Here is a 26243-nt window from a genome sequence, read left to right as displayed (position 1 = left end):
TAGTGTTTTTTTTTTCTTGAGAGAGAGAAGTTAGTGGGGTGTATCTGAAGATACGAGGTTTTCCTGTATTATCAGTTCTGCCTAGTGGATTGTCGATATTCAGATTGTTGCAATAATCCAGTGTAGTGTTACTTTTTCAGGTTCGTCAGTTATGGCCCAGCTGTAGGTGTCATTTTCTTCGGTTAGCTTCCCGTTGATTTAGTCAGGATTTTAGCTCCAAGTTTCTAACAAATTTGGAGCGATTCTCGCGCGTGGCATGATCCATTCATGGGATGGCACGAACAATGTGGATCGTGGGCTCGTGCCTTTCATTGTAGCTCGAATAAAAGGATGAGAAAGAAAACAGAAAAGTCGCAAGTTGTGCACGGTGCAAACTCTCTGTCTCATGTTCGTTTTGCTCTTCTCGTGTTCTTCCTCGCCTCCAGCTAGTTAGGGACTTAACAGATAGTGCGCTCTTATATTTGTCAACTAGATGATACCCCGCGCGTTGCTGTGGGAATCGGTAACAAATATTTTGCTCGCCAAATTGAGGAATTGAAAATAAAATTGGCTGAAAAAAATTTATTTAAAGCCAACGACCCAAATCTTCCCTAATATGGTACCTTTTTCATCCTACAACAGAATGAGAATAATTATTGGTAAAAACTTAGGAAACCATCATGGTCATTTGCATGGAAAAGTACCGAAGCTCATTAAGGTAAACCAATATATATTTAAGATGGGTACAACTATTTCCACTTCTAGTGCTTGGGACCAAGTGGTACAAATTGATTTGTACAAACAGTCCTATGTTAACAAAAGAGAGATTATTGGTTTGTAACGATATGTACAATATGAGACATAACACCAACTACCAGAATGTAGTATAACTATGTATGTTACATGTTGTAGTTTGTAACTGAAAAAATATGACTGCATGCAATACCTGTATACATTGACTTTGATGCATCCTAACAGTATACAATTTCTAGCAATGTCTTGAGCTCTGCCCCAATTCAGACACTTAAGCTTGACTGCAAAAATATTGGAAGTCTAGATTTAGATTTAGATGCATCCAGATAGTATGCAAATTCTGACAATATCTTCAGCTCTGCCTCTTCCCCAGTTCACAAACTTGATGAGCATGAGTACAGAAATATAGAAAGCGAACAACTTGAACAGAACAACTGAGCCGTTAATCCAGTGCAGTGCAGCATCCATCTTCGTTAAGGATTCCATGCTTCCTTTGCTGCTAGAAATTGGACGCACACGTAGATAAAGAACAGATCTGTCTAAAAAAGCTACCAAAATTAACTTTCTATCATTCTCCTGAATCACAACCTGTAGTCCAATAGGAGACTTGCGAACCAAATCGCTGAACATAAGATAACAGAAAAGCAAATACCTGAATCTCACCTTGGTGAGATGCGCAGGTATGGAAACCAGTTCTAAACGAATTGAATGACCATTACATACAGGCTGAGATAACCAGACACGAAACAATCAGCCTCCATATGTACTATGCCATCCAACTCTAACCGCAGCTCAGATGGTGGTTTTTTTTTCGATAATGAGCTCACATGGTGGTGCATGTGCCTGACGATTGGCAAGAAGGCCAACCTGGATTGGAGAATAGACAGAATTGAGGAAACCAAGTGACTAGGAGAGACGGTGGGGAAGCGGAATATATACTACCACTTGGGAGGAGAAGCGGCTCAGAGGGCGACACTTCTTCTGGACTCCAGATTCTGGAGGATGCCGTCATTTATTAGCACGATGAAACCAGAACTCAAGGGACGTACGATTCTTTTTTCCTTCGATTGCAGTTGCAGCTTGAGATGGAGGAGAAAAGAAGCGGTGGTGGGCTGGCTAGCGAGGAAGGCAGCAATTTTTGGCCTGGACTGGTCGAAGTTTTTATCCAAACAATATCGAGGAAGGATTCGCTCAACAAACAAAAAATGACGAAGTTAATCGAGTCAGGCGGATTACCAAGATGATGGGATGACGTGGATAGTGTGCATGTTGAGCTTGCAAACATTAAATGAAAAAAGTGGGGATCAACTTTATAGATATTATAGATGTGGCGCACAAAGCCTATGTGGTGAACAAATGCACAGATTCAATTCCAGCCATCCGATCCCATCTGTGCGGCCCAGATACATGTCTGAGTAGTCCCGCATCCAACATATGCCTTTGGGAAAATAAACTCTGCCACCAGGACCTGTAATATCCCGCTGAAAAATCCCACTACCTGTAATATTCAGAAAACCTCCTGGCATTGAAATTGTGCAATTGTTCACCAGGCCTTGTGAGACTGGTATGTTACTTTCGTCAAATGTAGATAGTATTCACAGAGCAGTGAATATGATCTGGTATTGGCCCTCGGAACAAGTTGAATAGTGACTTTCATGTTTCCAAATTGTTCAATAATGACGAATATCTGGGTTGGGTGGTTAGACATTCTCAGTGGCATCTAACTAACAACCAGTGTTATAAAAATCAACCCCCACTAGGCAGGCATATGGGTGACGCCTAAATTAGCATAGGTGGGCTAAGCGGGCAAGGGGGCTTGCCTTTTAGAACAAGCATCTACGAGGAGTTTACCCGCAGTAACTCTATACTTAGCCAGATAACTAAGTTAAATAAAGTATTAACATATCTTGGTGGAAAATCATTTGAATAGAGAACAGAAGTGCAATTGATTAACTGGATACTGTTAGAGTAATCCTTGCTTAGAAGTTAAGCTAGTACCTTCTAATAGGACCGTAGGTTCTAGTAGTACTATAGGTGCTAGTATGTTTTAGTATGTTGCAGTAGTACATTTCATAGCTAACTCTGGTTAGCAGTGTAGAGAAAGCTCTAGAAGGCTTTAAAATCTACATGTTGTACCTAGCTTGTATCCTATAAATAGCAGTATGCAATACAAGATGTAGTAAGCTTTTGGCAGCATCACACAAACAGACTACTTTAGGATCCCAGTTGAGGTGTTGCTGGCAGTCCGCCTCGCCAACCGCGGCGCCATTCCCCTTCACTGCCACCGAGACGACCGCGCCACCGCGATGCAGGAAGACGCTAGGTCGTGGTTGAGCGTGTCGTGAAGGACGTCGGCGGCGACAGTAATCTGTTGCTGGCGCTGATGAACTACACCGAATGGAGCCTCATGAAGGTGAAGCTGCAGGGTCGGGGCATCTGGGATGCAATTGAGCTTGGCGCCAACGACTTCTAGGAAGATCGAATGACGCTGGAGGCCATCTTGCAAGCGGTGCCACCAGAAATGATGGTTGGACTGGCCGTCAAGTGGACAACAAAGGAGGGGTGGGAGGTGATTCGAGCCATGCGCGTAGGTTCAGACCACGTGTGGAAGGGCAAGGTGCAGCAGCTAAAGAAGGAATTTGAGATGATCTCCTTCTGTGATGGGGAGTCTGTTGATGATTTCGCGTTGCGCCTGACCAACCTCGTCACAAGACTCGCCACACTCAGAGCACCTACCGACAAAACTCAAGTCGTTGAGAATTTTTTGCCGGTTGTGCCGCCTAGGCTGTCGCAGATAGCCCTTGCGATCGAGACCCTCCTTGACACTTCTGATATGTCATTGGAGGAGGTCACTGGTTGGCTGAAGGCAGCTGAGGAGTGGCCTTGATGAGCTGTCTGAGCCAGCGAGGAGGATCGCCTTGAGCTGCCTGAGCCGGCGAGTGAGCAGGGCAAGCTCCTACTCACAGAGGAGTAGTGGCTAAAAATGATGGACGGGCGACAAGGAGGCAGCTCCTCCAGGCCTGCGCGTGGCAGCGGACAGTAACAACGGCGGCAACCGCATAAGAAGGGTGGAGAAGGCGGCGACGATCGTGCAACGGCTAGGGATAGCCCACGCGATGGCACATGCTGCAAATGTGGTCGCCATGGCCATTGGGCCAAGGACTGCAGGCAGCCCTGGAGAAACAGGGCATACTTGGCTCAAGCAGAGGAAGATGACGAGGAGCCTGCACTCCTCATGGCGCAGGCCTGCACCACTCCTGCCCCTGCCATGGTTGTGCAGCAAAGCATTGCTCCAGCTCGAGCCATGTTGGTGCAGCAAAGTGACGCTCCAACTACTGTCATGGTGGTGCAGCAGAACATCACTCTAGCCTCAGCCATTGTGGTGCACGATAGCACCATTACAGCTCCGGAGCATGCCCCTCTTCACATCGACGAGCCGAAAGCAAACAGGCTGCTAAACCCAGCCACAAGGCGTGTTCGCATCGCCCATGACGTTATCTTTTCTGAAGAACGATGCTGGGATTGGGCAGCAGATGATGGCGAAAACCCCAGCAGTAACTTCGACGTGGAGTATATCAGCTGTCATGCCACGAGGGTGCCTAGCCAGGTGTCCAGTTCAGCAGGGAACAAATGTGTGTCCTCGAGCATGGGGCTGAAGGTGCCTCAGATAGCGCACCACCGACGCCTCCATCAGCTCCAGCAGCAAGCGCTGCAACCGCAACAACTCCAGAATTCGTCACGCCACCAGTAGATGATGACGACCGGCTGGATGCTGCGTATGGCAGCACACCAGTTCTCTATCGCAAGGTCGAAAACCTGATTGGTGAAGAACCAGCTCACACAGCGCAACCTCGACTCCAAGCTATACTTGGCCAGCACGGGGGAGCCGCGCTCATTCGCAGAAGCTGAGCGCGACAAGGCATGGCAGGCAACCATGCGTGAGGAAATTGAAGTAGTGGAGATAAACAACACATGGGAGCTTGTTGATCCACCACACGGCCATTGACCAATAGGCCTAAAATGGGTCTATAAGTTGAAGAAAAATGAAGCCGGTGAAGTAATCAAACACAAAGCACAGTTGGTCGCTCGCGGCTTCGTCCAACAAGCCGGCATAGACTTTGATGAAGCCTTTGCTCCGGTCGCTCGCATGGAATCAATCCGGTTGCTGCTTGCTTTGGTTGCCCAGGAGGGGTGGCCCGTCCACCACATGGACGTAAAATCAACCTTTCTCAACGGAGAACTGAAGGAGGAGGTATATGTGAAGCAGCCACCGGGTTTCGTCGTCACCAGCCACATGGACGTAAAATCGGCCTTTCTTGGATAACTGAAGGAGGTGGTATATGTGAAGCAGCCACCGAGTTTCGTCGTCACCGGAGAAGGAAAGGTTTTGCGGCTCCGCTAGGCCCTCTATGGCCTACGACAAGCGCCACATGCATGGAATGCGAAGCTCAACTGCACGCTCAAAGAAATGGGCTTCAAGCAGAACGAGCACGAGCACGCAATCTACCGGCGCATCACGGGCGACACAATCTTGCTGATTGGAGTATATGTGGACGATCTGATCATCACAGGTTCGTCCAAGGGAGCAACCGAGAGTTTTAAGGATGAGATGAAGACAAAATTTTAGATGAGTGACCTTGGATTGTTGTCATTCTATCTCGAATTGAAATCCAGTAGCATGGTGATGGCATCCGCCTATGTCAAGCACACTATGCCTCGCGCATCCTGCATTTGGGTGGAATGGAAGGATGCAATCCAGTACACGCTCCAATGGAGGAGTGGCTCAAGCTTAGCCGACAGATCATTGGCAGCTTGCTCTACCTCGTCCACACCAGGCCAGACCTGGCATTTTCTGTTGGGTTCGTCACTCGATTCATGGAATGACCCACAGAGGAGCACATGATGGCTGTGAAGAGAATTCTTCGCTATGTAGCTGGCATGACCCACTATGGTCTTACAGTGACTGGCGACATTGACACAAGGAAGAGCACGAGCGGCACTCTATTCTTCCTCGGCAACTGCTTGGTGAGTTGGCAATCTCTCAAGCAGAGGGTGGTTGCTCAGTCTTCCCGTGAGGCAGAGCATGTTGCACCCACAACTGCAGCAACTCAAGGAATTTGGCTGGCTTGACTGCTTGAAGAACTTAATGGAAGAAAAGCTGAGACAGTTGAGCTAATAATGGACAACAAGTCTGCCCTGGCATTAGCCAAAAATCCAGTCTTCCATGAGCGCAGCAAACATATCAATATTCGGTATCACTTCATCAGAGGCTGCTTGGAAGATGGAAGCATGAGCGCTAGCTTCATCAATACTTCAGATCAGATCGCTGACATTTTGACAAAGTCACTTCGGCGAGTATCACAAGCTGCGTGTTAGAATTTGAATGGTTCAGATCAAGTCAAGCATGCAGAGCAAGGATTAGGGGGAGAACTGAAGTAATCCTTGCTTAGAAATTAAGCTAGTACCTAGTAGTACTACAGGTGCTAGTATGTTCTAGTATGTTGCAGTAGTACATTTCATAGCTAACTCTGGTTAGCAGTAGAAACCTGTAGAAGGTTAGGATAACAGTAGAATGCTCTAGAAGGGTTTAGAAATCTACATGTTGCACCTAGCTTGTATCCTATAAATAGCACTATGCAATACAAGCTGCAGTAAGCTTTTGGCAGCATCACACAAACAGAGTACTTCCACACACTACCTGTGAGCCAACAAGTCTAACAGATAGAGAATCCTATTAATATATTGTGCATAACTAAGTACAAATGAAGTGGAGAACCATCTCTTAGTTATAATGATTCTGCACTAACTTCTGATGTATAAAAGTTGTTCTTGCAGATGATCCTTCCTGTTGCTGTTGAAGATGTAAAGCGAGAAGTTAAAATACTCAAGGCCTTATATGGGCATGAAAATGTTGTACATTTTTACAATGCATTCGAGGATGGTAATTACGTGTACATTGTTATGGAGTAAGTCTTGGAAAACCTATAAAATGTTCAAAAAATCAGTAGAAATTTCATTTCTTAGTAGCAGGTCTGTTGGGAATACGCATGATGTCAAATTCTGCATGATCTTAAATTCTGCATGATCCTCAATCAAAGTTGAACTAGAGGAGTTAACATCACTTTTAATGTTTGTTCTCAAAACTGCCAATGATTTGCTCAAAGCAGTTGAGCTTAGTGATGCTTAGGATTTTAGTTTGTGCCTTCAAAGGAGGTCTTGTGCGACGACAATTAGCTTGTGTTTGAAGGTTGGATGACTTGAATATGTGCCATTACATGCAAACTGTCATAATATTGGGGTATCTTCCAGATCAATTTTCTTTTGGGATATCTTAAATAAATTATAGAAATAGTACTGGATATATAGACATTATATAGACATGCTATTCAGCATCCAGGGTGCTAGTATTCTTACGTTGTTACATTTAGAATTTATGTTTGGTATATGAACAATAACGTGCATGTTAAGTCATAACGCAAAAATCGGCATAAAAACAGAACTAGTCATAGAGATGTAAAAGCCACAAAAATTGCATACAAATATGTATTTTATGTCGCATTTTTTACGTCATGTCTCTATTTTCATGCGTTCTTCTTGACTTCCAACACAAGAAAAAAATTACGTGATGTAAAAATCATGTATGGTTGCGAAAAAACATGGCGGGTGTAGAATAACTATTTTGTGGCAGTCACTAGTGTCTGGGGAACCGGTAAGGTTTTAACAGTTTAAAAAATCTGAAAAATTTCTGAAAATGTTACTGGAGCATCACTACAATAATATAGGATGATCCAGCAGAGTGATTGAGAAAAGATGATCAGTTTGCAAGCATTTCTTTAGTCTTTGCAGTCTCCGTTGTATGGTTAATTAATTGTACAAACTAATGCGGTCTTGGGCTTTATTACATGGCAGATTATGTGAGGGTGGTGAGTTGCTTGACCGCATATTAGCCAAGTAAGAATTATTCAGATCCTTGATCTTTTTTCATAGCTTACAATCACCGAAATATCTCCACTTGTTCCTGCTCTGGTAACTTATGAGTTATACAAGGGTTCAATTACGATGTGTTACTGGTTTAAAATTATGACTTTTCATGGTTCAGTCAGGTGTAATTTTCGACCTTTGTTTCCTCATCCATCTTGAATAATGATTTTATGTATTATAGTTGTACTATTTGCTTTTTAGTATGAAAAAAAATATGCAACAATGATTTAAATGCTGGAGATTTCCCTTCTAAAGGTTAGTATTTTAGTATGAGTTTATTGTTGATATTTATTTTTATTGCACTAGGAAATTTACCCGTGCGTTGCTACGGTGCACTACAGTGCGAGAGATTAGAAAAAAAACTGAATATAAAAATATGAATGCTAAAGTAAAACTTAATTTATCGTTGTATACCTTCTAGATATGTTGAAATAGTTCACAAAATATAATCTGAGAAATAATAGCTCGCATATCCTTAAAATAAAATTGATGACATACACGCTGCCCTTTCTTTTCTTATTTTCAATACTATAAACATGAAAAGCGGAATAAGGTTCACCGTGCCCGGCAAGTTATTTAAGCCGATGTACAGTAGGATTATGAGTTCTAGTCGAAATTGATTTTGGGCTGGGCCATACACGCAGGGAAGCATCACATGAAACAATTTGGATCGGATTACAATTACAACACAACGATGGTTGCTTTTCTGTTTTGGCCTACGCGTGAGAATAAAGTATGAGTTGGTATTTTAACTAACCGGTGGCACTGGTGGTAATATGTATTTTGGTGGAAGGGTAATTTCGTCCAAAAAAATGTTGGACCGCAAGAAATCTTATTTCTTTATTATTAGGTATAGATTCGGATTCCTCTTTCCATATACGAGAGATTGATACGTGATCTATTGCAAACAGTGCATCTAACTGTAAGCTTTAATTTTGTATGGATTTGGATATATGTTTTGCTATTACTGCTTCAAGTCGGAAATAAATGTTCTCCATGCGCATATTTGAATTGATTTCCATGTTTTGTTTATTATCATCAATTAAAACTGTCACATATACATGATTTTTTTTTAGACATGTTTCACAAGGAGAGGCCGTATCCTGGTTTTTAGGGCGTCCCTAAGGCATCAGTTAGGCGACGCTTAGGCGTCAGGGCGCCCTATGAGGTCAGGACGTCGGCCTCGCCTTAGACTCATGTCTAAAGCGCCCGCTTTAGGCATTTGGGGCGTCCAGGGTGTCTGTAAAGCGGGTAAGGCAGCGCTCTGGCCTCTTTTGGATGACATAGACAGAGCAGGTTGCAGTTGAGCGGGAAAGAGAAACTGAAAGGAGGGAATCTTTGCTGGAAGAGTGAGGGTAAAAAGAGGGGAGAGAGAGAGGAGCAGACAAGTCCAGAAATTGATTGAGAGAGAGAGAGAGGAGCAAAGATTCCCTCTCTTCCCACAACCAGCACCATCCTCTGCAAGCTTCCTCTCTTCTCTGCTCCTCTCCTCCATTCAAGGTATCTATGTCTACTACATAGCTGCCATATTATTCTGCCATTATTTTTTAAAATTGTCTAAGGTGTCTCCTCGCCTTACTCTTTAAGCACTTAATAGGTGAAAAGGTCCCTAAGCGCTTTAGATCGCCTTACCGCCTTAAAAAGTGAAAAGGTCCCTGAGCTCAATGGCCACCTCCGGGCTTCTGACGGTGAATCTCTTCCTGATCCGACTCATTACTGTCATCTTGTTGGGTGCCTTCTCTATCTAGCTATCACTCGTTCAGATATCTCCTATATAGTTCAAATTCTGATTTAGTTTGTTTCTACTCCCACTCAGGTTCACTACAGTCACCTCCTTTGAGTTACACAATATATTCATGGGACTATCTGTCGCCGTCTTTTCTTTCCACACTCCATTTTGTTATGGGACTTTTCAGAGGATTGTTAAAGGAATTTCGGAAGATTTTAATCTTTAGAAAATCTTCCTATGTTGGTTTTTTGATTCATAGGATTGCAAACCATGCGATTTTTTCCTTAGAATTCATTTGTACTAGATTTCATTAGAAAATTTACATCCACTCCAACCACTTGGAAAGAATCCTACGCTTTTCCCGTGCACAATCAAACAACCTTCCAATCCTGTAGTATTGAATATGGCAAGCCACTCCAATCTTGCTTTTTTCTCTATTCCTTATCCTATTCCCGCGTTTTGCAAATCCTGCGAATCAAAGAAGCCCCACCGATTTGGGCTAATTCGAATACTAGTTTGGCTAGTTATCCTTTGGATATTCGACCGGTTCGCTTCCAGTATTTTTTCTTGGTTGTTCTCTCAATGCCTTGAAGACGAAGTAGCATACTATAGTTTCCCGTACGATTGCATGAGCTATGGCTATTTTGACAACAGAGGTGACATGGCTATAGTGGTTGCTTGAGGGTTTGGTGTTTCGGCACTACACTGACTCCTCCTAACATGGATTGGGTTCCTCATCTTCACAATTCAACCAAGAACTCAAAGGGGAAAACACGATGAGCACAAGAATGCAAGGGCAAATGCAAGGTAAAAGGTATAAATAGCGAGTAGCATTGGTGTTGTGGGTATACTTTATGGGTATGCCAACGGCATGGTCTAGATCTGGCAAGCCCGGGTGGCCCACAGATGGGGATGGTGGCATATGGCCCATCGGGCAGCCCAATTGCTATTGATAGAAGATGGATGAAGTCCAGCCAAGGAACAGGAGCCGGATCCCAACCGACCTACATGAGTAGAGGCCCATGAAGTATCCAGATCCATGACGGCAAGATTAGATCTAGGTGGATCCTTGACGTGCACGGCAATGTATATTCCGTAGTTAGGCATGTTGTATTCCGGCTAGGACTCTCCGTGTAAACCCTAGATCCTGGCGCCTTTATAAGCCGGATCCCGGGAGCCCTAGAGGCACAACCACAACTCATTGTAACAATGCGAAAGCGCCCAGATAATTCCAGACAAGCAACAGTAGGCCCTGTCCTCGAGCAGGTGTTCCGAAGCTGGGTAAATCGCGTACCACCGTCCCGAGTGCTCTCCGCCCTATGGCCCCTACTTCTTCTCCCCTCCGTGAGGATCCCTCCTCCGGGGTACCGTCGAATAGGCAACGGCAGTTGGCACCCAACGTGGGGCTAGCGGCGTCTGGTGGCCGGAGCCGGGAGGGTTCCGCCATGGGAAGCTTCAACGATTCCATCGCTGTGGGGCGTGTTCTTTACGCCGGGAACTTTTCGATCGTCCCTCAGGACGAGTGCTGGATTCTGGCTAAGACCGACCCCGTCAAGCTCTCCATCGTCCCAATAGGCGGTATTGACATCTTCATCGGTGAGACCGTCGATTCCGACGGAAACGCTCTGGTAAGTAACGCTGACGCGACCGCCGCTGGGCAAGACGCAGTCGCGAAGATCCGATCTGAGCCGTAGGAACTTCCTAAGGAAGATTCCGCCTTAGATCTGAAAATTTCAAAGCCCATCCAATCCGCCCCTAAGCAGGAAACTATGGTGGAAGACCAATGCAGATCCGCCTGTGTCTCCCAGGTGTTAGAGAAGCAAAGGTGCCACTTGGTGCACTTCCTCGCACATACCGCATGAACCACCCCTCCTCAGGATGGAGCTGGACCCATGCAGGTTGAGGCTGCCGGAGACAACAACGCTCCGGATCAGCAAGAGGACGCCGGAGACAAAGAAGACTCGATACTCGAGAATCTAAGCCCACTATCCGGCGATGCATCTTCCATGGACTCGGAAGAGTACAACCGTCTGATGAAAGAGATGGAGGATGAGTAGAAAGCTGAAACCTAATCTACGCCACCCAAACAGGTCCTTGCGACCGTAAGGGGTTTGGATGAGGATTCCGACTCAGAGAAAACTCCGCCCCCTCCGCCCAACGTTGCAGCTCCGGGTTCGTCCAATCAAGGAAGTGACCCCGTTTACGGCGAAGGGATGTCAATAGAGGAGCTCACCAGGACAGCAGGCAAGAACGGTGAGAACATCACCTACCCAGAAGTTCTCACCACGCCAATAACAGCAGAAGAAGCCGCAGATCCGGAAGCTCTAGAAGCTAAGAGGAAGCAACTGCTGGCTGAAGCTCAAAAGCTCGTCAAGACCGCAACAACATTGCTGGCGGACAAGATAGAGACCGATGAGATGATGCAAGTGGTCGACGAACAAGTGCGCAAGACCACGCAATATCTGGACAAGGCCACAGAGCTCCGGGATAAGTGGAAGAAGATAGTCAAGGAAGCTAAAGAGGACGCGGAAAAGCTCCGTCAGGATGCTATTCGCCCTCGGAAGATCAACTTTGATAGTCCCACTGATCACCCGCCACTAGTGACCCCAAAGGATAACATGAAGAAGGCGGCGGAGCTCCTAGCCAAGAATGATGAAGAAAATCGACGTCGGCCACCTTCGCACACTCGTCGCTGCAGCAACAGAGTAAGGCGGATACTTCGCGCAGGTTGGAATCCAACCCGGAGGTATGCGTGTCCACCGCGCAGAAGAACGCCTCAGCAAGGGAGCGCCGTGACGAGCAATCGCGCACCGGATCTACGGAGCGCAGGAGACCAACCAGTGAACATCCAAATCCAATCTCCATACCGTCGGACACTCCTCTGACAACAAATAACAAGGGAAAGGATCCGATGTATACTGGCAGGGACAAGTACCGAAACCCATCTCCGCCTCGGAATTATCGCCCTCCTTCGCCACCTCGCGGACGAAGTCCTGCTGGAAACCCCAAACCCCATGGGCCTGGTGGAATCAACATCCGCGACAACATCGAGCTTCCGAGGACCCGGAACAGGGAACGCACGCCTGAGCCCCGGAGAACCCGGAACGAAGAACGTGCTCCGGAGCCCCGAAGGAACCGTAATGAGGAACGTGCTCCGGAACCCCGGAGGAACCTTAGTGAGGAGCGTGCACCTGAACCCTGGAGGAGCCGGAATGAGGAGCGTGCACTTGAACCCCGGAGGAGTCGGAATGAGGAACGTGCGCCGGAGCCCCGCATGAGCCGGATTGATGGAGGCAGCCGCCATGATGGCGAAGGCAGCCGCCGCAGCCGGAGCCAGCATCGAGAAGGAAGGGGAGAATCTGACGGCAGAAGCAAGAAATCCCATCGGCCCCCGCGCGGATCTCCGTCACTACCACCGAGTGGAGGAGGCGGAGGCAGCCCAAAGTGTTTTGCCAGGAGGATCCGGGAGGAGAAAACGCCAAAAAGTCTTGAACCTCAAGCTACCCAAAAACTTGAAGCATTATGATGGCAGTGAGAGGCCCAATACTGGATCGATGACTACTTCAACGCAGTCAGCTTTGTCGGAGGGACCCCAAACCTGGCCTGTCGCATGCTCCAGTTGTACCTTGTTGGTCCAGCCCGGACTTGGCTCAGCGATCTCCCGAAGAACTCCATCTTTTGTTGGTTTGACCTAAAGGTTGCCTTTGAAGGACACTTTAGGGGCACCTACAAGAGACCTTCCACGGCCAGTGATCTACAAGCCTGCATCCAGAGCAAGAATGAAACCTCTCGAGGATATCTTACTCGGTGGTTGAAAACAAGAAACGAGTGCGAGAACATGGATAATCGCACAGCTATGCTAGCCTTCATGGGTGGCCTGTAGAGGGGAGGTTTGCTCCGGCACAAGCTAACGTGTCTATACAATGACAAAAAGCTGACCCTGGACAAGATGATTTCCATTGCCAGCACTCACACCGCCGCAAATGATGACGCAGGCGGAGAACTGGCGGGCACAGCCATACCCCTGCATAGCCAGAAGAAGAACCGTGATGGCAATAACAACAACAACGAGCGGAAGAATCCCCCCGACGACCAAAAGAGCGGCGGATTCGACATGGTTGCCATGATGTTCCAGCGCGGCGGTCAAGGAGGCGGAAGAGGCCGCGGCCGTGGTGGTGGAGCCGGCAGGGCCAGCAGCGTGCTGGCGAGGTCACCGCAGCCGGATCCCGCGCTCCCCAAACCTACGAAGAATACAAGGACATGCCTTGTCTAGCCCACATTGATCCGGCTACAGGCAAGTCCTCTCACACAGATCGCAACTGCAAGTGGGTAAATGATCTCAAGACAGACCCGGAAGCAGGATACAAGCGTGCTAGGAAGCACCGCCCGCGCGGCAAAGGAGGCAAGGGCAAAAAGGACAAGGACGAGGATAGCTCCGAAGCAATGGATGAGGATGGAGCTTCGCCGGAACCAAAGGATGGTGCCGCAGCTAACAACTCTAACCCATTTGTGAAGAAAAGCCACTTCCGGCTGTGCCGCAGTACGTCAGGTGGTCGGAAACTCCGTGCACCTTTGACAGAGCCGATCATTCGGCCGTCATCCCTAAGGAGTGCTACGCCTTGGTTGTTAGTCCCCGCATCGACGGGTATGACTTCTCCAAGTGCCTCATGGACGGCGGAGCCAGCCTGAACATCATGTAGACCCTGGAGAGGATGAACCTTACCAAGGAACAACTCAAGCACAGCACCACAGAGTTTCATGGTGTGGTTCCGGGTAAAAAGGTGAACTCCCTGGGCAGCATCAAACTTCCCGTGGCGAAGAGATGATCACGTTCGAGGTTGTGCCCTTCAAGAGCTCCTACCATGTCTTTTCGGCAGGCCCACCTACCATAAGTTTCACGCAAGAGCGTGCTACATCTACAATAAGCTGAAGATTTCGGGTCCTAAAGGTATGATTATCATATCCGGAGACTACAAGAAAGCTCAGGACTGCGAAGAGGGCGAAGCAGCCTTCGCGGAGTCAGTGATTTCCGGTGCGGAGCTACACGGCTACAGGGCCGCGGTGGATCCGAATTAGATGCATACCACCAAGAAGCAGATCTCCGACCAGAAGACCTCGTTCAAGGCCGCGATAGACACCAAGAAAGTTGACCTGAAGGAAGGCGACGATACCAAGCAAGTGTGAGCTGGCCTGGACCCCAAGTATGAAGACGCGCTCGTCGAGTTCCTGCGAGCTAACATGGATATCTTCGCATGGCAACCTTCTGACATGTCCGGAGTACCAAGGGAGCTCGCCGAGCACTACCTCAACATAAATCCGGGTGCAAAACCGGTGAAGCAAGCTATGCGATGCTTTGGAGATAAGAAGCGCCGCGCCATAAGAATGGAATTAGCAAAGTTACTAGAGGCAGGATTTGTAGTAGAAGTTATCCATACTGATTAGGTTGCAAACCCCGTCCTTGTATTCAAAAAGAATTCTGAAATACTAAGAATGTGCATCGATTACTCCGGCTTGAATAAGCATTGTCCGAAGGATCCGTTCCCCTTGTCGCGCATTGACCAAGTCATTGATTCGACGGCAGGGACGGAACTTCTGTGTTTTCTTGACGCATATTCCGGGTACCATCAGATCCGGATGAAGAAGTCCGACCAAAAGGCGACCTCATCAAGTAGCATGCCATTCTTGGAAGTATAAAGATCACACCTGTTTAGGAATAGATTCACCTCATCCTGTTAGGCTTCGTGGTCATGTCATAAGACCAACTGGGGTAGTTGGAGTTTAGCTTGAAATCGTGATGTCCAGGGTACCCACTATATCACCACCCCTTTTGTCAGACATTACAGATGCTATAAGATCGCGCATTACCATATGAAGCATGAGCTCACCATGCATATTGGTGTCGATGCTTCCTTCACACTCCCCCTGCCTTCCGAGTGGATTTCTTCACGAAAAGCCATACTAGAGTACGACATAGCTTTTACCTCTTCAAATGAGTGTTGTTGATTTTTCCATGAGTATTTCCCTGTTATATAAGGGGTTTTCTGCATATTTACCATACCGGTATGTTTATATATGATGATCAACTCATGGAAGTACAAGTTGCACATTTCCTCACAAATTGTAACTACATTCATGTCCAACTTATTGTCTAGTAGTTTTTTTTTTGACCGGCTGATCGTTCATATTTACAGACCATAGAATGCTAAAATTAGCTGTATTATTTCATTTGTTCTTGTCCATTTTGATCACATTATGTGTTGTGGTTGAACATTCATAGAGGTCTGCGCATCTCTAATTTACAGCGTACGTTTTATGATAGACATTGTGTCAATTATTGTTCAAAAAATAATTATATCATCCATACCTGAAAACCTATAAATTGTAAGAGATCTAGTCAGCGAATAATAGTATAGATTGGATATCCACATTTTGTTATCCATATGAGCTAGACTAGGTATCAATTGTCAGATATCCTTGAAAAGATGTAAACTTCAACTTTACTTATCCCAACTATTTTATACCCTTGCAGGAAAGATAGCCGTTATAGTGAAAAAGATGCTGCAGTCGTTGTGCGGCAGATGCTCAAGGTTGCTGCTGAGTGCCATTTGCACGGTTTGGTTCACCGTGATATGAAACCTGAGGTGATACTCAAAAAATGAGAGATGGAAATGGGCTGTCAAGATTGAGAGATCTTTTGAAGTAATGATTTATTTTGTGTTGCCAGAACTTCCTGTTCAAGTCATCAAAGGAGGGCTCCTCCCTCAAGGCTACAGATTTTGGCCTTTCAGACTTCATAAGACCAGGTTCTTGTATATGTTGTAACGACCTTTTTCTTAGTATTTCCCGCTTGACTTACTTCCTGTGCATATGAATCATATTCCCAAGGTGGCATTTCAATTGACTTTTCTCGATCCACAGGGAAGCAATTTCATGACATTGTTGGAAGTGCTTACTATGTTGCGCCAGAAGTTCTCAAGCGTAAGTCAGGGCCAGAATCTGACGTTTGGAGTATTGGTGTTATAACATATATTTTGTTGTGCGGAAGGCGGCCTTTTTGGGACAAAACTGAAGATGGAATCTTTAAGGAGGTCACTTCACGTAAACTATCACTGTCCTATAACTATACCTTAATATGATTGAATTGATTTAACACATTTCATTTATTTGTCTTATGTATATTATATTTATTTCTTCCTCAACGTTGCTCTATAATTTTACTTTCTAATTTAACCTGTACCACATCAAAATATGTTTCACCATTTGAGAATTTTCCGTTCTGGACAACTACTAGCTTCCCTTATTTGTGCACAAGCTAATCACGACCTATGTTATGGCGTTACCAATCTGAACAAATATCTTAAGATATAATTAAAAAAGTTTGTTGTGCGGGTCACAGTTTACCAGTTTGACACCTGCAGCTTTACACACAAAGTATATGCACTTATGTTTTCTTGGGTTCAACAGTTATATACTTGATAAACTAGATTGCCACAGTCATTGTCAACTTGTCAAGTACTCCCTCCATTCGAAGCTAATCGAAGTTCTAGCTTTGTCCTATGTCAAACTTGTATAAAGTCGACCAAGTCTATAGAAAAATGTGCTACTATGTACAACATCAAATATATATTAGTACGAAAATATATTTTATGATAAATCTTATGGAACCAATTTGGTCTTTTAGAGGTCGATATAACTTTCTCTAGACTTGGTCAAACGTAGAGAAGTTTAACTTAGGACAAAGCTGGAAGTTCAATTAGTTTGTAATTGGGGGGGTATACATTTCGAAAGGTATTCTTAAAATAACTAAATGATACCCCGACATGTTGCTGCGGGACATTCGACTGAATCAGTTGCTGTGTAGAGAGCTATAACGGATAAGGAAAATAGAATTTTAAAAATGCTATTTTGGAACCAGAATTTGGCAAATACTTGTACTCAAGAAAATTTAGGACATACATTTAAATATAACCTTTGAAACACTGAGTACCTTTTTTTAGGTCCACTTTATGTTGAACAAAAAAGCAAGAGCCCTGCCATATGAAAAGTCTTATACACTGGAATTAAAGCCCATGCTCGATCCAACTATGCATGAGTCTAAAATTTGAGATCACGGGTATCTTGTATCTCTGGCTCTCCAAGATCTGTAAATTATCTGAAACCTTTCAACTGTCAAAACACAAATGGAAGACAATGTAGTACACATTTTCTGAAACTGTTAACAACATGAGATGCTGAAAAGGCTTTAGAATTGCACCTACTGATGATGTATGCATCCCAATGCTAACTGAAGAAATGGAAGCTAGCATTAACAGACCGAGCAGCTAATTTCCATTTTCATGATAATTTATGTAACCTCTAATTGCAGACTTGAATTCCTGAGTGAATGTGTGTCCCTCTGAGCGCTCTAGATCCGGGAATTTAAATGGAAAAGTAAGAACAGTTGAGAACTTATAGGAACTGACATGTTCAATCATACACTTCACAGTCCACAGATAACTGCGTAACTCGTACCAAACTTTAGGAAATCAACCAAGAACGATAGCGTTCTTGCGCGAGCTACGCAACGTGCGTGCGGAGTGCCCCGGACCTTGGTTGCTATGTGGTGATTTCAACCTCATATACCGCAACGAGGACAAGAGCAACGACAATCTAAACCGGCGGATGATGGCCAGATTCTGGCATCTTCTCAACGATCTTGCGCTCAAAGAGCTATACCTCAATGGGCGCAAGTACATGTGGTCGAACGGCCAAACACCACCTACGTTGGTGCTCCTGGACCGGTTCTTCTGCACCACCGATTGGGAGGATTCCCACGTCGACTGCCACCTCCGGTGCATGGCCTCTATGGTCTCCGATCAGCCCGCTGCTGCTCGACTGTGCCCCACTCCCGCTCGCATGTCGCCGGTTCCGATTCGAGGAATTCTGGTTGCGGTTGGATGGATTTCACGATCGCCCGGGAATTGATCCTCAAGTTCGACGCAGCGCAGGAGGATAGGATACTGTCGCCGCACGAGTCATGGCTGCACAAGCAGCTCAAGGTCGCATACCTGGGGTTTGCCTCGCTGGAGCGAACCATCGCCCGACAGCGCTCCAGGATTGCTTGGCTGAAAGACGGCGACGCAAACACAGCGTTCTTCCACCGCCAGTGCAGCTACAGACGGCAGAAGAACAGGATCATTGCGCTGCAACATGGCAACTCCCTTCTCATGAAGCAAGCTGATATGCCGGAGGCGGCGTTCGCGCACTTCGATGGCCTACTGGGCACGGCTGCTACGCGCGAGCACACGCTCAATCTCGAGCACCTCATCGTGCTGGACGCCAACCTGGCTGATGAGATCTGGGAGACGATGAAGCAGCCATGGTTTAAAAGGCGACGCCTTAACGCCTTGTGGTGGGGGTGCGCCTGGACGCATAGGCGCTCAAGGCGCAAGGCGAGGCGACGCCTTCATTTGAAGCGAAGGAAAGGGCTCCGGCCCAGTACCCCCGGCCCAACCAGCCCAACGAGACGGGGCTGGACGAGAGCTCAACCTCGACCTCTCTGTCCCCCACCGGAAACGGCCCCCGCAGCTGCTGCTGCCGTCGGAGGAGGCCATCCAAGATGGGGCAAGGAGGAGGAGGAGGCCGGGCGGAGAGGCAGCCACCGCGGCGCTCGGCGGTGCTGTAGACGCCTAGGACGCCCGGAAGGAGATGCCTGGAAGCTTGGCCGGAGGAGAAGGAGATCTGGCGGAGGAGGAGCTGGCCGCTGGAGAAGAGAGAGCTCCTCTCTCTCTCTCTCAATCCACTCGATTTAGGTCACGGTGTGTTCCCTTCCTTCTCTCCTCTCTTTACCCTCTCACCCCCCCCCCCCCCCAATTTTCCTCCAATTTGGCCCCAATTTCACTTTTCCCGCCGCCAGCTCTCTTTCCCGCTCACCTGTTGATGGCGTCCCAACGTGAGCAGAGCGTCCAGAAGCTAGGAAGGCGACGACTTCGACGCCTAGGCGAGGGAATCTGGACGCCTTCGTCAGAAACCAAAGGCGAGCCCGACGTCCTGCCCTCCTCGACCGCTCGGACGCATAAGCGTCGCCTAAGCGTCGCTTAGGCGACGCCTTTAAAACCATGGAAGCAGCTGCCGGCGCACAAGGCCCTGGCCCAGACGGATTTACCGCATAATTCCTCCGCGTGTGCTGGAGCACCGTCAAGCACGACATCGTCGATGTCTTCCAGCAACTCTTCGAGCTTCGTGGCTGCGGTTTCCACCACCTCAACCAAGCTCTGTTGACCTTGCTCCTGAAGCGCGCCGACGCGAGCTCCCTCGGTGATTACTGGCCCATCAGCTTGATTCACCTGATCGCCACGGTGTTCACGAAGATGCTCTTGCTACGGTTGGCACCTAAACTCGGTCAGCTGATCAGCGCTAATCAGAATTTGTTCATACCGGGGCGGAGCCTGCACGATAATTTTGTGCTGATCAAGCAGTCCGCGCGCCTTCTGCATCAGCTACGCGTGCCGCGTATCTTGCTCAAGCTCGACCTTGCGTGTGCCTTCGACACGGTGTCCTGGGCGTTCATGTTTGAGGTGCTGCGCGGCTATGGCTTTAGCGATCTGTTCATCGACTGGCTAGCCATCTTGCTCTCCTCGTCCAGCACCAGTGCTGATAAATGGAGACCCTGGACCGCCCATTTGGCACCGGCGAGGGCTGCGGCAGGGCGATCCTCTACCGCCCCAGCTCTTCGTCCTCACCGTCGACGCTCTCGGACGCGTGCGCCATCGACACGGGAATCCTGCAGCCGCCAGATCCCAGCGTTCTCGCTCTATGTGGACGACATGATTTTGTTCTGCCACCCAATGGTGAGCGACGTGCTCGCAGTCAAGGGGATTCTGCAGCTCTTTGGCCATGCCTCCGGGCTACAAGTCAACTTTGGGAGAGTGTGATGCTGGCGATCGAGCTATTGGGCTGCCCCGTCGTTGAGCTACCACTCACCTACCTGGGGATTCCGCTCACGATTCGTCGTCCCACTGCCACGCAGCTGCAGCCTCTCGTCGCTAAGATGGCGGCTGCGCTGCCCACCTGGAAGGCCAAGCTCAGGAACAAGGCTGGGAGGCTCCCGTTCATCAAGGCTGTTCTAAGCGCGATCCCTCTCCACCAACTGTTGGTGTTGAACCCGCCGAAGAAGATCGTCAAGCAATTGCACCGGATCCAACATGCCTTATTCTAGGAGGGGCCCAAGAAGGTCAATGGTGGCAGCTGCCACGTAAATTGGGATCCTGTATGCCGGCCCACCTCGCATGGCGGCCTTGGCGTGCCCGACCTGGAGAGAACAGGCCTCGCTCTTGCGCTGGTAGTGGTTCTCCCGCACGGATGACCAGCGCGCATGGGACGGCCTTGACTTGCACTTCCCGGCAACAGAGCGCGTGATCTTCTTCGCATCCACTTCGATGGCCATCGGGAACGGGCAGACGGCCTTGTTCTGGGAGGACCGTTGGATCGAGGGGCGCGCCGTCCACGAGTTTGCGCCGCAGCTATACGAGTGCATCCCCAAGTGGCGACGCAAGACCAGGACTTTGGCGGCAGGGCTCGAGACGAACAGCTGGGCCAGGGACATCCAGGGCGTGCTGGGCGTGCACGAGGTCGGCCAATACCTCTGCCTCTGGCAAGCTATCGCCCACACAGAGCGTGATGTGTGGCCTGATGTGTGTTTTTTTTCGGTTCGCTTGTGACCTCTTAGGAGGATTGTAAATCTGAACTCTATCTTTTCAATGCAATGAAACACAATAGTCTATTGCGTTTTCTCGAAAAAAAGTATGTTTAGATATTTCTTTACCTTATTAAAAACTCGCAAAGACAACCATAAGTATAGTAGTTAGTAGGATAGCTTGGATGATGATTACAGAAGTTAACAATCCTTGGAAGAGGCTCTTAATGTCCACAAATGCTAGCACGGATGGTCTAGGTGGAAGCACAGTAGCTGTGCTTGTACATAACTTTAAATATTTTCATGTACTCTGGTAGATTGTTGGCCGCTGATAGTTATGGTTAATCTGAATTATCTTTTATCGATTGCCTTTTTTTAATGTTACAGGTCTTGAAGAACAAACCAGACTTTGTTCGAAAGCCTTGGGCAAATATTACTTCAAGTGCTAAAGATTTTGTGCAGAAATTACTAGTTAAGGATCCCCGCGCAAGACTAACTGCTGCTCAGGCATTGTGTATGTAACCATTTACTAATGTCAAATATCTGAATATTAAGTTTTCTAATATGCAGAGCACCTAATCAAGCCTGTTAATTTGTATTCAATCATGTGAACTCTCTTTATCCCTGGATAACTCTTGGATGGATCATATTTAGGAGGACATAAAAATAACCCCCCTAATATTAGTAATGTAGGAGGGATCAGCAGTCAGGGTTGGATGAAAAGATGGTTTTGGTAGATACTCACTCTGCTGTTAATTAATTCCTTCATTTCTTAGCTTGTGCTAGTGACCTAACTTTGTTATTTGAAGTTATGATATCATGCAATCAGCTACTCATGCGTTCCAGTGGTATGGGATTCACTACTATTGTGTTTGATTGTGATATATTTGTTTGTTTGTCAACTTTTTATTTGCTAAACTGATTTACAAGCATCATTTATTGTTTATCCTTATCAGACATGATTGGATATGATCGCTGCTGGGAACAACATCAGCTGGGCCTTGGTATGCCATAATATCATATTTATTTATTGTGTCAGTTTTCTTTTTCCAGCACATGAATGGGTGAGAGAAGGTGGAGAGGCATCTGCAGTACCTCTGGACATATCAGTATTGCATAATATGCGACAGTTTGTTAAATACAGTCGTTTCAAACAATTTGCGTTGAGGGTAAGTTGGTATGAAAGAGTAGTTTGGAATATTGGGCATGACTCTGGAAGGTGCGATACAAATGACTTTCTACAACATTATAGGCATTAGCATCCACATTAAATTCGGATGAACTGTCTGATCTTCGTGACCAGTTCAATGCCATTGATATTGACAAGAGTGGAACGATTAGCCTGGAAGAACTGAAGCAGGTGCATATTGTTGAAATTTTTTGTTGCATTACTTTCTTTATTGTTTTACTAACATGAAACACCGGTGTCCTTGAAATGAGTTTTTTGAATTGTACCTTACGCTTGAAGAAGTAGGAAATAAAATTTACTGTGGTACATCTATAAGTGGTAATCACTAATTAATATGCTCAAGATAGCTATGGTTAAACTATTAAAGATGATTAGTGTTGTCTTTGTCATCACTAAGTGCAGTTGATGATTAACTGAAGCAGGTAATTAGTGCTGGCTTTCATTCCTGTTCTTGCATAAATTTTTTTATTTTGGATTCTTGCCATTCGTAAATGGAAGATATCTGGTCATCTAGATATAGGCATATGAGTATGCTGTAGAAATAATTATGATATTGTTTAGGACAAATGGATGCTACTATTAGTTTCTACTCAAACAGCTTTTTATTACCAATCAAAGTTGGAAGTTTTGCTAAGCGTTTTCTAAAGAATCATCTATTTCTCAATGGAGGTAGTAACATTAAACATCCAATCAAATTATGCTTGATGCTTGAATATCAAAGTAATTAATGATATGTAGTAGTAACTATGTGCTTGTGATAGTAATGGCCAATTAGTGTTATTCATATCGACGGTAACTTGTTAATGAAAAATCTGCAAAAAATATTATTTGCATCATTAAAAACTCTTGTGAATGAAAACCTGCGAGAAAAGTCTTGTGTTGTTGAACAAAGGGATTACAATGGTAACATCGTAGCATCGATGCTCACAGTTAATGTACTGAATTCTTTTGATTGTAAATCAATCTAATTAACTATATTGATTCTAGAATTAACTCTGAACTTTGTTAATTATACAGATTTTTTTTTCCACAGCAATTGCCAAGACCTTTGGTCTTCTGAAAACAGAAAAATAGATTCCTTGCTACCAATTTTTCCTGGACAGTTCCTATTTTTCTGTTGGGACCTATTTTTTCTAGGTCATCTATTTATACTTAAAGACTGATGTTTGAGCAACATATGTGATGTGCAGGCTCTTGCGAAGGATGTTCCATGGAGATTAAAGGGTCCTCGTGTTCTGGAGATTGTTGAGGCGGTATGTTGCCAATCACTATTTGACCTGTCTTGTTTTCACATGTTTTTATGAGCATAAATCTTTCATAGAAGGCTTTTAATGGGTGATTTATATTGTTTGAAAAATCATTATCTATTGATTCTCAAACAATTTAATGTCTATTCCTTTCCAGTACGTTAAAAGGACAACTACAGAAGAAAATGGAATAGCATAATAATATGGTTTTATCTGCTGGAGTTTGTTTAACTGTGTGTATTGCTATGATGTGATAACAGCATGAAAAACTCTTCTATTTTTAATATCCCCGATCTGGATGGGGGACTATGTGTCTACAGTTCAGATGGGCTTTCCTCTGTTTGCCTGAATAGTCTAAGTGAGATATTGTTCTTGTGATCAGAGTTATTAGACATGGAGATATGAGGGTTACAGGTACCCATCCTAGGCCGAAACACATCGGCGGGTAGGCCGGAACACCATCGGCACTACAACACCTCACACCGCCAGGCTAGGTTCGAGGGCTACTGGGATACTATCCTAGGCCGAAACTCATTGTCACGCCAAAATACAATTGGCACAACAATACTTCATCTGCCTTGCTAATCATAACCAAGTCTGCATAACAATGAAACTCGAGTGCCTTAAACCCCTCTCGTGCACTTTATATTCATACACACATCATAGCACGAGATGGGAACTACAACTGGTAACAGATCAATGACTATGACTCAATAAAGTTATATTGCAAGCTCTTACCAGAGCGGAGAAGCAAAATATTACAAGCAGAGATCACTAACCCATTATTACATCAATCTACAAGCAGAGGTACAACCAGAGAACACTGACCCAACATTACATCAATCAACGGAAGAAAGTTATGCTATTAGACAAAGCAAAGTTAACAAAAGGCCTAAAAGGCCAGTAGCATAACAGCGACATCCCATTCTGTAGCTCGAGGCTGCTGTGTGGGAACACGAAGCTAATTCTACCCACACGTGATGACCATCTCCATTGATGCCCTTGCAGGGGACACCGATCAAGTGCGATCACCAACAAACTTTACCTTACGTTGTCCTAGTCCATGATCCACGACAAAAGTTCTTAGTTTTCCATCGCAAGATGGTCGTTCTCCGACACGGAACTGTTGTGAGTAAAGGTTGGTTTACCAGAGGATCCGCCATGTCCCTATATGTATGCATCTAGTCGCAAACGTTTTTCACACACTCATGCGTATGTCAAATGGAACACCCAACCTATGTGGCCCATGAATAGATCTAAGCAAGTTAGTTAGTGGGCAGGAGTCCCACACCTCCACGTGTGGATGTACGCTCAATCGTCGATCAAGTGACTGGAACTCGATTCCTAGGGTTGCAGAACAGAGAAAACCCACCACATCCCACCGTGGGCTCCTGTCTAAGCTTCCAAGCATGTTTAAACATACACTGATCACACCACGTCATCCTGTCATACTAGGTTCAATCGTAGTTTTGATTCATCGACCGGATGGACCAGAACGTAACAACTAAGCATGACTAAACATGGCTAAGCACACAAGTCAAACCTGGTTATGCCGTGAGCAGTGGATCTGGGAAACTAGGCTACAAGGATGAAACATGCAACACATAGGATAAATCTACCTATTGATAAAAGACATGTGAATTGTATGAAATACGTAACCAGAAGTTGAAAGACTTCAAAACCATATGAACAAGGTTATGCTTGCCTTGTCATGGATAACCAATTATTGATCTCTAGGAGTCGTCAACCTTGATCTTGATCTCCTTGCGCACATCAATGTTGGATCCTATCGGAAGAAGCAAACACCGGGAAGGAAAATAACACTCAATACCTAGCATCGATACGCAAACAAGAATGATGACATGATATGTTTATATTACTGAAATTAGCCCTATGACATGATCATCAATTTAAATGGAGTTTGAATGCATAATCATTGCCTTTCCATAAACCCCACATATTAAGGAAAACTTCATTTTGTTCTTCCAATATAGACATGGTTGAAAGTTGGTTAAAGATGCCTGATGATAACATTAAAAGAAAGGTTTCCTTTTTTGAACACTTTCATATATTATTTGTATTGTCATGTGTTGAAAATAATTAGTTATGGATTTTACAAGTTTCATTCAATTTCCGCAATTTGTAGAAAATATTAAGTTTTTGAAAAATGGACCCTGTCAGACTTTTATTAATCAATATGGAAACATTTGCGGAAATGACTAAAATTCTAACGATGGGGTTCACATATCACTATTTTAATAATTGCGGAAAATGATTTTTCGAAAAAGAAAAGTGGCTAACACGTATTCTCCGCTGCCGAGCATGACCATAACAAAGGATGGCACGTGGGACTCCGTGAGTTGGGGCGTTTGACGCACGGGCTCGCGCGGAGCCGTTTGGGGGGGGGGTGCCACGACGTATTGGCCGCCAGAACGTGGCCAGCGACACAACACCGGTGACAACGTTGGAGGTGCACGACACGGGCACGCTCCGAAGCAAGGCGAAGATGGGGGAAAGGTCCAACGGCGGCGGGCCCCGCCAGGGACCACGCCCCGCTCCCCGAGTCCTCCCAGAAGGCATGCCCGGTCGGCCATAGGTGTGGAATTGAAGATGGAGGTGGTATAGAAGCGGACCTGACAAGCAAGGTGCGGCGTGGATAGATATTAAGACGCGTCTAGTGGCAGCGGAAGC

The 26243-nt window shown here is 46.1% G+C and overlaps 1 protein-coding gene across 4 annotated transcripts in view; it reads left to right on the top strand.

The window, feature by feature from the left end:
• LOC124681382 (calcium-dependent protein kinase 18) overlaps positions 1 to 26243 on the top strand; it is a 34115-nt gene that overhangs the window by 605 nt on the left and 7267 nt on the right. For 2 of the 4 annotated variants that reach the window (XM_047216305.1, XM_047216308.1), the window contains exons 2-10: positions 6568 to 6698; positions 7642 to 7683; positions 15972 to 16083; positions 16167 to 16245; positions 16361 to 16530; positions 21504 to 21630; positions 22170 to 22285; positions 22369 to 22476; positions 23496 to 23558. In XM_047216305.1, coding sequence (XP_047072261.1) covers positions 6568 to 6698; positions 7642 to 7683; positions 15972 to 16083; positions 16167 to 16245; positions 16361 to 16530; positions 21504 to 21630; positions 22170 to 22285; positions 22369 to 22476; positions 23496 to 23558 — 948 coding nt within the window. Of the gene's footprint in view, positions 1 to 6567; positions 6699 to 7641; positions 7684 to 15971; positions 16084 to 16166; positions 16246 to 16360; positions 16531 to 21503; positions 21631 to 22169; positions 22286 to 22368; positions 22477 to 23495; positions 23559 to 23709; positions 23965 to 26243 lie in introns of those variants that run through there. The other 2 variants (XM_047216307.1, XM_047216306.1) reach the window with 2 other exon arrangements.

The sequence above is a fragment of the Lolium rigidum genome, unplaced genomic scaffold (genome assembly GCF_022539505.1).
Source record: "Lolium rigidum isolate FL_2022 unplaced genomic scaffold, APGP_CSIRO_Lrig_0.1 contig_41433_1, whole genome shotgun sequence".
Taxonomy (NCBI): domain Eukaryota; kingdom Viridiplantae; phylum Streptophyta; class Magnoliopsida; order Poales; family Poaceae; genus Lolium; species Lolium rigidum.
The sequence above is the reverse complement of the archived record's forward strand: the minus strand, read 5'-3'. Positions and strand labels throughout refer to the sequence as shown.